The sequence below is a fragment of the Galeopterus variegatus genome, unplaced genomic scaffold (assembly GCF_000696425.1).
Source record: "Galeopterus variegatus unplaced genomic scaffold, G_variegatus-3.0.2 Scaffold2773, whole genome shotgun sequence".
NCBI classification, from domain to species: Eukaryota; Metazoa; Chordata; class Mammalia; order Dermoptera; family Cynocephalidae; genus Galeopterus; species Galeopterus variegatus.
The window spans coordinates 72694-86059 of NW_007728884.1; the positions used below are offsets into that span (position 1 = coordinate 72694).

General features: G+C 33.0%; 1 protein-coding gene across 1 annotated transcript in view; it reads left to right on the plus strand.

Moving 5' to 3' along the window:
- The window catches only part of TMEFF2 (transmembrane protein with EGF-like and two follistatin-like domains 2), a 201150-nt gene that overhangs the window by 4316 nt on the left and 183468 nt on the right, over positions 1-13366 (plus strand). The window contains exons 3-4 of the mRNA XM_008582959.1: positions 6018-6147; positions 10791-10817. Of these exons, the coding sequence (XP_008581181.1) occupies positions 6018-6147; positions 10791-10817 (157 nt within the window). The remainder of the gene's footprint in view (positions 1-6017; positions 6148-10790; positions 10818-13366) is intronic.

The window sequence follows — 13366 nt, forward strand, 5'->3', positions numbered from 1 at the left end:
TTATACCATACAATAGTGTTAGAAACATATTCAAAAATAGTTAATGCACATGTTGCACCAACTTTTAAGGTCTCCAGGCACACTGAACAAAGTAATATGTTCTTTCAATAAACTACATGAAAGAGATGGAGCATAAAAACTCTCCAATTCATATATTCCCCAAACTAAAGGGGAAAAACAGTGAGATAAATCACTAATTAAAGACCCACGGGATTTTATGGATATTTTTCCCTTTCAGTTTGTGATTACCATAAATTTATCTTATTTTCTTAACCAAGGGTAGAGAGAAGAAGTGAACTGATAAATGGTGTTAAATGAGCCAGGAAGAACATTCCTCACATGGAAAGCCGTGGTTCTAAGATTTCACCAAGAAAAAAAAGGGAGTTGCTAAAACTCTAAATGGATGCATGCTACTAAATGGAAATGTATACTTTTCTTATTAAAAGAACTGTGTTCAGTTTTCAGGTGCCACAGAGGGTTCTGATAAGACTTTATCAACAAAGATATTTGTGTTTTTCATCCATTGGCCAGCCAAATACATTTGTCAGTAATTTAAGCAATTGTTGAGTGTAATAGATTAGGGGGTGGGGCGGTGGGCAACTAATGCAGATTTGAATAAAAACTAAAATGTAAATTTGTTTTTCTTAATGCTTGTAGCATTCTAAATTTACTACTGGATTACTACTGCTACTAGTTTGTGCTTTGCAGTAGTTATCAATCTGGCAGAAGGAAATAAACATGTCCCTACTGGAAAATTTAGACTTTGCACATACCAAGAATATAGAGTGGCTAAATTAAATCAAAGATCAAAGAAAATGTATAAGTTGTATGAAGAATAATAGATAGGATATTTTAATCTAAGAAGATCTTAGTTTAGTCTTTTCCCAATACTTTCAGATAAACTTGAGTTTTTTCTTTTGTTTTGTTTTGTTTTGTTTGTTTTCCACCAGTGTCTGATAAAAAGGGAAACGTCCTGAAAATCTGTTTTCTTTATACTATTATAAACTTCTGTTTCTCCTGGATTTTTAGATGCAAACATGAATCTTTCATTCAAAATAGGATGCAAACTATAGTTTTATGGCTGAGGGATAAATTTCAAAGAAAAATGGGTACATATGTGTAACCTGTAATGTTTTCCAATTTGGATTATTATTGGGTCACTAAAATGAACATACATTAACCTTTACCTTTCGTAGACAATTTAAAATAAACTGATTTTGACTCTTCAAATATATTATCTCATTTATTTCTCACAATTGGGTGAGATAATTATTTTCTCCTACTTTTATAGATGAGAAAATTTAGGCGCACAAAATAACTTATCATTAAGTGATGACCTTAGAGTAATAATCTAAATCCTTTTGACATTAAATCCAATTTTTTTCCAAGACATTGTACATGCAAATGAAAATATCAGTAACAACAACAAAACTTTCAGTTTATTGTAAACAATTCTTAATATCAAAAGCAATACAACTAATTCTTAGGTGATGATATGACTTCCATTAATGGCTTGCAATCTTATGCATCCTACCCTCCCATCTGTATACCAAATGATACCCTGATCAATCAACTATGAAGATGAAAATTTAGACAGTAGAAGGATGGATGGATGGAAGGGTAGACAGATGAAAGGAGAAAGGGAGAAAGCGAGGGAGGGAGGAAGGAGCATAGGGAGGGAAGGAGAGAGGAAGAGGAAGGGGACAGGAGGAGAAGGAGGAAAGAAGACACACATGTATTTATTCATAGATAACGCTGGTCATACAATGATCAATAATCACTTTATAATTTTAAAACATGATTAATGCTTATTTTTCAGATATTATCTAATTCATATATTAAATATTTTTATTTAATAAGCCATGCTTTAGATCTGCAAATGTTCTGGTTACTAGGGCTGCAAACAAATTGCTCAGAACTTAGTGGATTAAGACAATGAACATTTATTTTGCTCATGAATCTGCAATTTGGACAGAGCTTAATGGAGACAGCTCATCTCTGCTCTCTTTGGCATTAGCTGAGGGGAGGGGAAGGGAATTCAAAGGCTTGATGCTATACTCATCTCAGGCCTCTCACTCATATGGTTGACTGTCAGCTGGGGACATTGGTTCTTCTCCATGTCGATTTCTTTGTATGGGCTAGTTTGGGCTTCCTCATAGCACAGTGGTTGGGTTTCAAAGGCAAGCATCCAGAGAGAGAGAAAGAGCTGTATCCTTTAATGACCTAGCCTGGGAAGTCACACAGAGTCACCTCCACCACAGCCACAGGTCTGCTCACTCTTAAAATCATAAAATTTTTACATTTAAGAAAATATAGTCAAAGAGAAGTAAAAGTTACATATGGAATGGCCAAAGGATTGGAACATATGCAGGTTTTTTATCTTTTTATTTTTTGGAAGAGAAATATGCCATATCCCAAGCCATTCCTCCTAAGCCTTGACAACTGGGAATATAACAGAATTCACTAAACATCTGTTGAGCACCTTCTACATGCCAGACTCTCTGAAAGGTGCCGGCAATATATAAAACATAAGTCATGCATAGCTTCTAGATGCTGAAATCTCAGCTAAAAAAATCCCTATTAGCCAAACAAGCAATAAATCATATAAAAAATCTTCTTACATAATTTTTATTCATTTGTAGCAAAAATGAATTCCATATATTTTAAGGGTGTAAAGTTATTAAATCTACTAATATGATGTATAACTGATTTATTCTTAAGCAATGTGGAAACTTTGGAATAAAATCGTTCTATTGAAAAACACATATTTGGAAAATAAACTTAAGATTTCTAAAACATCTTAGAAAAAACAGAATCACTTTTTGCCCTGAGTGAAAGTTTTTACAACACATACATTTATGGATCTAACCATCTGGGCTTGAGTCTTGTTTTTTCTTTTACCAGCCAACTATGTGGCCCTTATCAAGTCATTTAACATCTGAGTCTGTCCCTTCATCTGAAACTGAGCAGTATGATGATTATCACTAAAAGCTATTTCCAATAATTTGGCATATTTTAATGCAGTAGTTTGCCTATTTTCATGCTTAGGGTTATCCTGTTTTCTGATTCTAGAAATGCCACGTTTTGGTGTTTATGTTAGATGGTGACTCTGCTAGTTAAAATACATGTCATGAAAGGCAAATAATTTATATTTCTTTTTACAAGTGCGTATTTCAAAGTATTCCATAATTTTAAAAATATGACTCTTAATTCTCCAAATGTCCCGGGTAACCATTTCAAATGGGGAAACTAAGCTATAAACTCATTAAATATTAAATTGCTAAGTAATATACACGAGCTCCTACACCAAGGCAGTGAGAGAAACAGGAGAACCTAGGACTAGACTCCTGCTCTTGAGCTTTCATGATTTAGAGGATGCTTCCTCCTTGTATTATTCTTATTAATGAGTGCAAGTCATGGGACTAAGGGCCAAAAACATCATTCCGATAATCTACAGTTAAGCTCTTTTCAGCTCTATGGAAATCTCCCTTTTGGCTTGTGCATGGAACTTGGCAGCTCTGTTTTTAGCACTGTTCACATTTGGCTTACTGCATCCCTCAGAAGCAGCATATGAGCACTTTATCAGTTTATTCCATATTTTAAGATGCATATCAGCATTGTGTACTAGCACTTGACAGAGATAATAAATACTTCCCACTCCCCACTCACAGTCCACTAACTCTACATTTGAGTAATCTGCAGAAATAGATGAGAAGGATAAATAGAGAAATTTTAGGGATTGGAGAGAAGGAAATGTGAACCCAAATAATCTACAAAGTATTGTAAACGGGGTTGGAGATGCAGATTAAAAGGTGACCGGGGCAAGAATGCTAGGACCTGAGCACGAGAAGTCCAGCCTTCCACACTAATTATGACTCTTTTCAGCCTACTGAAAGGGTCTACAAGTCTATTGACCATAATGTCACCAGCTGTTTCCTTCTTTCTGATCTCTTCTCTATGTGTTCAGATACCATCATAGTGTTAGAGGGTCCTCATAAATTTTACCTACATTCTCCTGTCCCAGCTTCTAACTATGGCACATTTGTCAAGCACCTATCCATCCACTTGCCTTTCTGGTTAGGGTTTTGATATGAGCACCAGCCCATTTATTTGTTGTCTCCTTAGTGCTACTCATTGGAAAATCCAACTCTTCGCTGACATTTTGCTATTATCTTCTTTCTTGAGTAGTAGCAGATTTTCTCAGTCCTATAATAGGGCAGTTTTCAGCTATAAGTTTAAAAAGTATATTTGGAAAGCTTGCGGAAGACAGCCTTTGCACAAGTACCACACTATCAGAAGTGAATTGCCTATTGAGTTAAAGATTAGCAAAAAGTTCTAATCAAATCAGTTTTTAAAATATAATCACATAAATAGACTGAGTCTAGAAGCAAATAGTATAACTGTGGAAAGAAATTATTATATAGAGGACTTCCAAAATATCTAGATTATAAATTGTAGAAAGAAAGATAAGGAAGATTTCTAAAATATGTGCTAAATCATCCTGTAAGCAATTATAGTCAGCATAATATAAGTGTCATACAATTTGGATTTACTGTTTGGAAAAAAGTAAATAACAATTAGCATAATCTTATGTAAGTTTTTCAATAATAGATTAAAAAGACTCATAAAATCAGACTTTTGTTTTAGAGAACTTTGACTTATGTGATTTATAAATTTGTTAGGATGATTAAGCTATTATTATACAAAGGCAACGAGTAAGAGTTAAATAGTTGATTGAGAATTTTGGAAGTACAGATATTGTAAAAAAAAAAAAGTAAAAAATAATCTCAAGTGTTTATTAATCATTATTATTGAGAGTTTATTTTTTGTATTTTGCATAAATCATTGAGTTGACATTTACTTATGATAGAGTTTAAGGTTTATTATCATATACGTTAAAACTTTACTAGCTGTCCCACTAGATCATCGGTTTATTTTGTATGTGTTATAAACTTGCAGCACATAAAAAATCCACATATTTCAATTAAATGTGGAAAATAGAAAAGTGTTTTCACATGTATCTGTATGTATGATATTCCTTACTCAGTTTCTGCATAGGTGAGCATTAGTAAATAATCATCTTGATTATTACATTTGTTGTAATTAAACAATGAAGTGCATCAGTAGTGCTAATCATGAGATAATCGCATCCCTGGCATAATTAGCAGGTATAGGACACAGCCAAGTATCTCTAATGCCTTAGAGTGTGATTATAGTATGATGACTATAACCTGTAGGTTGTCTAATTTTCATTGTAAAATGTGTACTTTTTTGTAATGAGGTGGTTTTAAAAATGAACTTTTCTCTGTATGAAATATATATTAGTAGTCATACATTGGAATAGTCAGAAAAGTTTGCATATAGTTAATAAGTTGTTGAATTTTTTTCTTTGTATTCCATAGTCTTCTTTCACTCTTGACTATGTCCATCAATATCTAATGGTCTAAACATATATAAAAACTTAATTAGTAAACCAGTATTTTATCGGAATGTTTGAAAATGTGTAAAGGTTAAAACTCAATAGAAAAAAAACAATCGAGGAGTAATTGGATTCTTTGGCATTTTAGCTATATACTTCTGCTCCAAACACAAATACACATTACCTACTTTTAATAGCTTGAACATTGTAATGTGTTTTATTTTTTTCCACCAAGTCAGATGGGCCATATATCATAAAAACAATGTTAAATAGTATTGATATGTTTGTTCCCATAACTCGTTCATGCTACTTGTCCAATTACTTTTTTGGATTTGCCTGATCAATTCAGGTGCTTTTTTTTTTTTTTTTTTTTTTTGGCCCCTGTCTAAATCAAATAACTGGTTGTCTGACTTGACATTGCCTTTGTGTATCTTTGAATGATGCTCTTACAAGGTCAAAGATTTATGGGATACAATGGAGATCACTGAAAAGGAAGACACCCGGTCTCTTTTGTAAATGATTATTTCTGTTCAGGATGTCAGAGGGATGCATACTCCAGTACTAACCACAGGCTTACATCTGTCTTTGTGTTCCCTAGTGCAACAGTGACTATGTGCCTGTGTGTGGCTCCAATGGTGAGAGCTACCAGAATGAGTGTTATCTGCGGCAGGCTGCCTGCAAACAGCAAAGCGAGATACTCGTGGTATCAGAAGGATCATGTGCCACAGGTATGTATGTAAATCCTTCCTGAAACCTTCTGGATGGATTTCGAATCCAAAAAAGGAAAACATGTCTTGCATTTCTTGTTATCTCCAAATAAATAATTCAGACTATATATTGACTAGACAACCTTCTTAGTCTTTTATACAAAGCATGCGTTATTCTTATTCTTCATCTTTTTTATATTTCTAATCACTGTTGGAAGAAAGAGGAAATCCACCATAAGGTCATTGATATATTTAAATGCATATGTTATTTAATGAACTGCAGACAGTTGAATAAAAATCAAATATAGTTATAAATCTAGTTTGACTCCCCAGGTGCAAATGTATAGAAAACTATTTATGCATGGATAAAATTTGTTTGTTTTGAACAGTAACATTATCTGCTGGAGAGCAGCTTTCCAGGTTTAGGTTCTAAGGTTAAGACCTAACCTTAACAGCTCTACAAAATGTTCTTCTTACAATTACCAGACTATATTGAAAAATGTGTCAGTGATGGATAAAACTTCTAATGACACCTATCTTTTCTGACACAATTAACCTGAGATTCTACAAAGCTTTTTAGTCATATTGTACCACGGATTCTGTAAAGAACGTGAGGAGGAAGAGTGATTTCGTATGCTCTTTAGCTTTTTAGATTTTCCTTTTGTGTACAATGATTGTTAGAGCTCAACAGCATTACAGCAGAAAAAAACAAGAGGCCTAAAGCCATGCTTGATAAAGCAATGCTTAGAATGGAACTCAGTTTTCAGATTAGGCTGAGATACCAAAATCGCATATATTAAAGAAACGTTACTGTTCCATAATAGTTGCCCTTAATGGTAAATAGGCATCTGTCTGGAAAGTCATAATTTCTGAAAATTTGGATGATATAAGCATATTTAGGGAAAAAAATAATATAAAGTATAAACTCCTCCAAAAAGGAAAATAGAGAATAGTGTCAGGAAAAGTCTATTTTACTCAGTAGTCCCTCTTACGTGACAAGTATTTCTATTCCAGAGTATTATGTTATGTGTTTGATGGCTGAGGCAGGGTGGTAAATCTTTAAAAAGATTATCTTAAACCTATTGATTGTTAGTAATTGATAGTATTCTAAGTTGTGCTGGTGACTACCATAGTTTCTAAGAATTAGCAGAAGAAAATGGTATTATTTCTCATGAACAGTGATGTAGGCTTTTTTGTTTTGGTTTTGGTTTTTAAGTAGCCTTTTCTCTTAAATGATTCTTTGTCTCAAGATGTGAATGTTCTTCCTGGAAGGGTGGTTGGGAAGCAAGCTGAACTGGGGGTCTACTAACTTTTTATTTGCTAAAGTAAACACATCATTGCTGCTTGGTCTGTGACTGAGTAGTAATGAATAAAATGACAGCAACATGTGAGAGTCATTGGGCAGGCTTTTCCAGTAGGGAAGGAGGAAGACTAGAATGCTATTTTCATAGTAAGGATAGGGGAAATAGAAAGACAACAATCAAACGAATTCTGAAAAATCAATCAGCCATACCTAAGAAAAAAAAAATGAAAAGTGATACTTTAGGACGAATGAAATAGAAAAAAATGGAACCTTTGACTCCCAGAAACCAGGAAGATTGTAGCCAAATACCACAGGTTATTGTAGAAAGGATTTGCTTATTCAAGATCATGGAGGATAACTCTCCTTCTCTGACAATAACCAAATGGGGATCAGCAAGCAATAGTCATAACAAACAGACCAGAAGTTATGGTTATGGCTAACGATGTTAGTAGCAAAATCTTTCTTACCTACCAGCCTTCAAGTTCTTGTCAGCACATGCTGTCACCTTCTCCTGATTCATTCAAATATTTCCATTCCTTTCCCTGATGTGCTGGTTATACTATGAAAATAAGTACTTAGCCAAGTAGAAAATTTAATCACAATTGAGTAATCCATCCTTAGCTTATTCACATACTCAGAATCCTACAGGATTTAATTAGTAAGCCAGTCTTGCAGAATACATCTTCCATTGACTTGTAAATCTAAAAGGTTTTTGATCTGAATAATGATGGTGGAGAGACCAAAGTAATTTTGATTAACCAGGTCTGACTGTAAATAAATTAGGGAATGACTTTTGATCTAAAAGGAATTCTCATTCTTTTCTTTGTAGATTTTTCATTTTTTTAGAATATTGCTTGACACTGAGTGGGTTGCAAATTGTGATCTCTAGGAATAAAAGGCAGTAAAAGATATCACTTTATGTTTATTATATTTCATTGAACTTATAAATCTTTTTTTAGTCTGGAAAATGGTTTTCTATTGCACAGTCTGCTCAATGGTCTCACTGTCAATTTAAGGTTTTTTGCCTTGTAAGAAATGCATTGGTTGATTAGAAGCCCATATTCAGGTCCAACAGCATGACTTTTTTTCTTAGGTGTTTCTGTTTCACTTTAGTAGGCTGTTTATCCCTAGTTTGCCAAGACGATTCATCTCTTAATGGAGAAAACATTAAAACTTCCTCTCACTATTCCACAATGATGCCACAGGCTTAAATGATCATTTTTTCCAATCTATTCCTGCTTTCTTCCCTAGCTATTTAATTTGGGCCAAATCAAACACTGACTGTCTTAAGGACCATGGCCCTTGAATTTTTAGAAACGTACATGGGATATACAAGCCAAAATACTACCACCTTTTTTTCTGATTTTCCCCAGACGTGTATTTATTGGAGAACCTGTAGATGAACAGGCAAGGTGTTTACTCAACAATCTCATTATTATGTTCCAGACAGTGCTTAAATATTTAAAATACGCTATTATGCAGTAAGCCTCAATGAGATAGGCATTACTGTACCCATTTAATTGAGGAAGAATGAGCTTAGGTTGAATAACATTCCTTATGTCATCCAAAAAATAATGGCTTGGACACTTTCATGCATTTCCATTTTTAGGCATGTAAGTATAGAATGATGAAGAACACATTGTCCTTGACTTAAAAAAGTTGTAGTCCTAGTAGGAAATTAAAAAGAAAATACATACATTCAACTAAAATACAGGTAGAATGTATTATCACTATAATGGTGCAACCTGTTATTTAGTTCCTGATGATTACATGTAATACTGTATTTAGCCTTCAATTTAATTCAAATAAAGTCAATTAAAGTTTTATTTGTGAAAATATATAGAAAGGAAACTTGACAAACGTTGACTATTCAAGCCCTGTCCTGTCCAAAAGAGATGGCATGGTGACATGATTATCAGTTTGGTTGGCAGGAATATTCTCCTATTATGGAGATGAATATATCAGCCTTCCTTGATCTGTTATCATTAAACTGTCAAATCATATGATTAAAATCTTTGTTTGATTCTACATTTACTAAGAAGGGCTTTTTATTACAAATTATTTTACAAATTTGCTTGCCTTTAAGGAAAGGATATATTGGCCCAAAGATATGTCCGATCACATTGGTAGTTAACTAATGACTTGACATTCTGATGTAATACAGTGTTAGACTCTGAATTTAGTTTATGTGTGTCTCCACCAAGACTGATAATTTGATCTACTGTTCCTTCATGGCAGTGCTAATGCTGTGACATGACAGCAAGGGGGACAGTTAGGGAGGCTTCCGTTCTTCCATATGTGTCAGCCTTCTATGGATTTTCATACATTATGCCTCTTTCTACGTAATATCTTTCAATAAGTGACATGGAGGCATACAAGTAGAAGTAATGTTTTATTTTAATTGGATTAAAACATCAAAACACATTCATAGAAGTGGCATTTGATATAGCTTTCAAACCCTGGTTAAGGTTTCAATGTGGGATGAGGGCACATCAGAGAATATCAATATTAGTCTTATTTGCCAGAATTAACATTAAACATACATTATCAACTATTTTTAGAATGGAAAGAAGTGGGGAGGCAGAGGGAAGGTGATGTCAACACTCAACATGTAGAAGCAGAGCGAAACTTAATGGTCTTAACTCCATCTAGAGAATTAGGTATTTCTGCAACTGAGTTCTCAGAAATAGACAACTTTGACCAGTTGTAATTATGTGAAGAAGGAGAGAGAGAGATATCAGAAGGTGGTATTATTTTTTTTGCCAGCATCACTGAAAGCATAAATCCAATTTTAAGCACAAAGGCAAAAGTTAAGCTTACTGTTCTACTGATTTCAGAAACAAAAGATGATTTAGTCACAGATAGAATCATCTACAGCTGTGATATTTGTAAAATGCAATGGCAATTAAATAAAAAGATTTTCATTTTAAACTTTTTCTCTTGTTTCATGTGCAATAACCAGGAATATAAGCCTTAGCCATAAGTTAAAACCGTTTGATGTATAATAAAATAAGCATTTCACTTTCAATATTTTTTTTGTTGTTCAGGGCACCAAATTCATCCTGATTAAAATAAAATATAAGAGATTTTTCATAGTCAAGTTTAGGAATGTTTCCAAAGCTGAATAATTCTTTTTTTCATAAAGTTCAAAAATAAAAATGTTATAGAATGTATTTTATAAGTTATGTAAATGGAAATTAAATTAAATTTGTGTTAATATGCATAATTGGTTTAAACATTAGTAATTTTCTCAATGGAACTACAGTCTTAAATTATGAAAGTAAACTTGAACTTTAAAAATACATAAATACTTTTTAATATGTTTTAAGCAAATATAAATTGTTTTCTTTTTACTCTCCAGATGCAGGATCAGGATCTGGAGATGGAGGTAGGAGCTGTCTTTTTATGTATTTGAAGATACAGGTGGATATTATTGTGTATCTTTACTTATATATTTTCCATTACAGATATGTAAGACAAATTCACATTTTGCATTTTAGAAAAAGGTGGAAACATAAAAAATATTATTGTTCTTATTAAGTAAATATGAACCATGCAAATAGTTTTGTATATCTCCTTTGTTCATTTATTTGTTTGTGTGTGAGTTATCTTTGAAATAGATATGCATAATGTCAAAACTTCCTAAGAGAAGCTTCCATGTAAATTTGGCAGGACAGAAAGAATTTGTGAGGAAATTATTTAAATATTGGGTATTTTAGAATACATAATAGTGCCCTCAATTACTAGGTACTAATATTAACACATATATCACTATCATGTTGACAAGGTTTTAATTATCAGATTTATAATTTGAAACTGAAGGAGCTTTACTTCATAAAATAAAGTAAAAAAGATAAACAAAATTTAAGCCAATGAAAAGAAGATATCATTTGCTTCCTGCAGTAAATTAATCTGTAGTTATTTTTACTAAAATAAGATAGATGTTTTTATCATTTAGTTTTGTTTACGGAAGTATGTAAGATATGAAAGAGCCAGAAACTTTATTTAATTTGATGTACTTCCTGCCAAAGATTTTATTTATAGATTGAACCTTCCTTGTAAATTTCCCAAATGCTTTTCCAAATGAAATCCAAACAAAATTCCACTTTTATACACAAAGCAGGAAACAAAAAAAAACAAAACAAAAACCTAGATATAGGGGCCGGCCCAGTGGCGCACTGCTACAGTGCGCCGCTTGGGAGGACGGCAGCGCTCCTGCCGAGGATTTGGATCCCACATACAAACTGGTTCCCGCTCACTGGCTGAGCGAGGTGCGGGCGCAGCACCGAGGGTTGCGATCCCGTTGCCGGTCCCGGTCCGGTACGGGCGCGACACTGAGGGTTGCGGTCCGTTGCCGGACACGAAAAAAGACAAAAAGGAAAAAATAAAAAACCTAGATATAATTTCAAGATTAATAAAAAGATAATAAAAATATAACCATTCTCTTAAGGCCTTGCTTAAGTTGTATAAAATAATTACATGTATGATTTCAAGCTAATTTTATTTTATTTTTTATTTTTTCTAACCACTTGACTACTAGGGATCCAAGTTCATTTTAGTTTCTAAATGCAGAATCTGATGAAAGATAAGTAAAAAAGCCCTTGGGATCAGGAAAGGTAGAACTTTAATGCACACTTTATCTAGTTTGGGAAACACTTGGAAGATTTATCAAGTTGCCTTATGTAATGAAAGGCTTAACTAGTTCAATAAGCAATACCCAGGGAACACAATTAGGGCAGCATATTGGAACACAGGTTTTTTTTTCATAATGTTTAAAACCAAACAAGAGTCAAGATTCAAGTATAGAATGTATTTCAGCATAACATGATGTTGGACAGTCATTTGATGTTTGGATAGTCTTTCTCTACTTTCAAGAATTTTTTTTTCCCCTAGCTGATTAACATAGTATTACCAAGGAAGCTTCCCTAGAGGTTTAAGAAAAAAACAGCTTAGAAGAATAAATGAAATCTTAAAGACAAAAAAAGAAAGAAAGAAAGGAATAAAAAGGCAGTTCCTTGAGTAGATGTTTCACCAGTGAAATATTAACAAATCAATTTTTAAAACATTGCTTTTGTAAGGAGGTAGTTTCTATGCAAAATTCTGTATATTTTCCAGATGTAAACATCATTTTATGTGAAAAGCACCTAGTTCGGCAGATATTGTGTTGAGATTAAACTGTTCCACTGTTCATCCAACAAATTTTGTTAATTTTCTAGCATGCTTAAAAGTCAAAATAAAACAAACCAGTCTACAGAACACAGAATATTTTCAATTCTCTTTCTGTTGAAGTGTCACCATATACTTTTTTTCTACCTGTGCCTCTTATTACATCGTACATAATTTCATTTCCTTTAAATAATGAGATGCAATTTCTGTTTCAGTTACCAGTTTCCAGTTTTCATCCATTGTTATTAACACATGCAAGGGAAAGGGAAGTAAAACTCACCCTTTCTTGTTGCATTTTATATTGAAATTTTTGGTCATTATGTTATCCTATAATATGAGCAAGGCTTATTTTTTTACGACATAATTTTAATCTCAAGAGTATGACATTTGTAACTTATTTCTTATCGTATGAAAGGTACATCAGTTAAAAGCCACTTTTCTTTCCCTATTTTATTTTCTTTCTTTCTTTCTTTCTTTTTTTTAATACTCTTTCTACCAATAATAGGTGCTTTATAGTAACCCGAAGTGGGGGTGAGGAAATTTCTTAAGAGATACTTGCTTTAGAAAAAAAAAGAATATATAACCCATTTAATTCTGAGATATACTCTTTTAAATAATTGTCATTCAGAAAATTGTGGTAATGAGTATTTACTCCTAACTGCATAAAGATTTTTTTTTTAAATTAGAGACTGAACAGTTTATTTTGACTGAATTGTTTTTCTTTCTAGTCTACATATTACTTTGCTCTGAAATACTAATAGTTTTAATTTT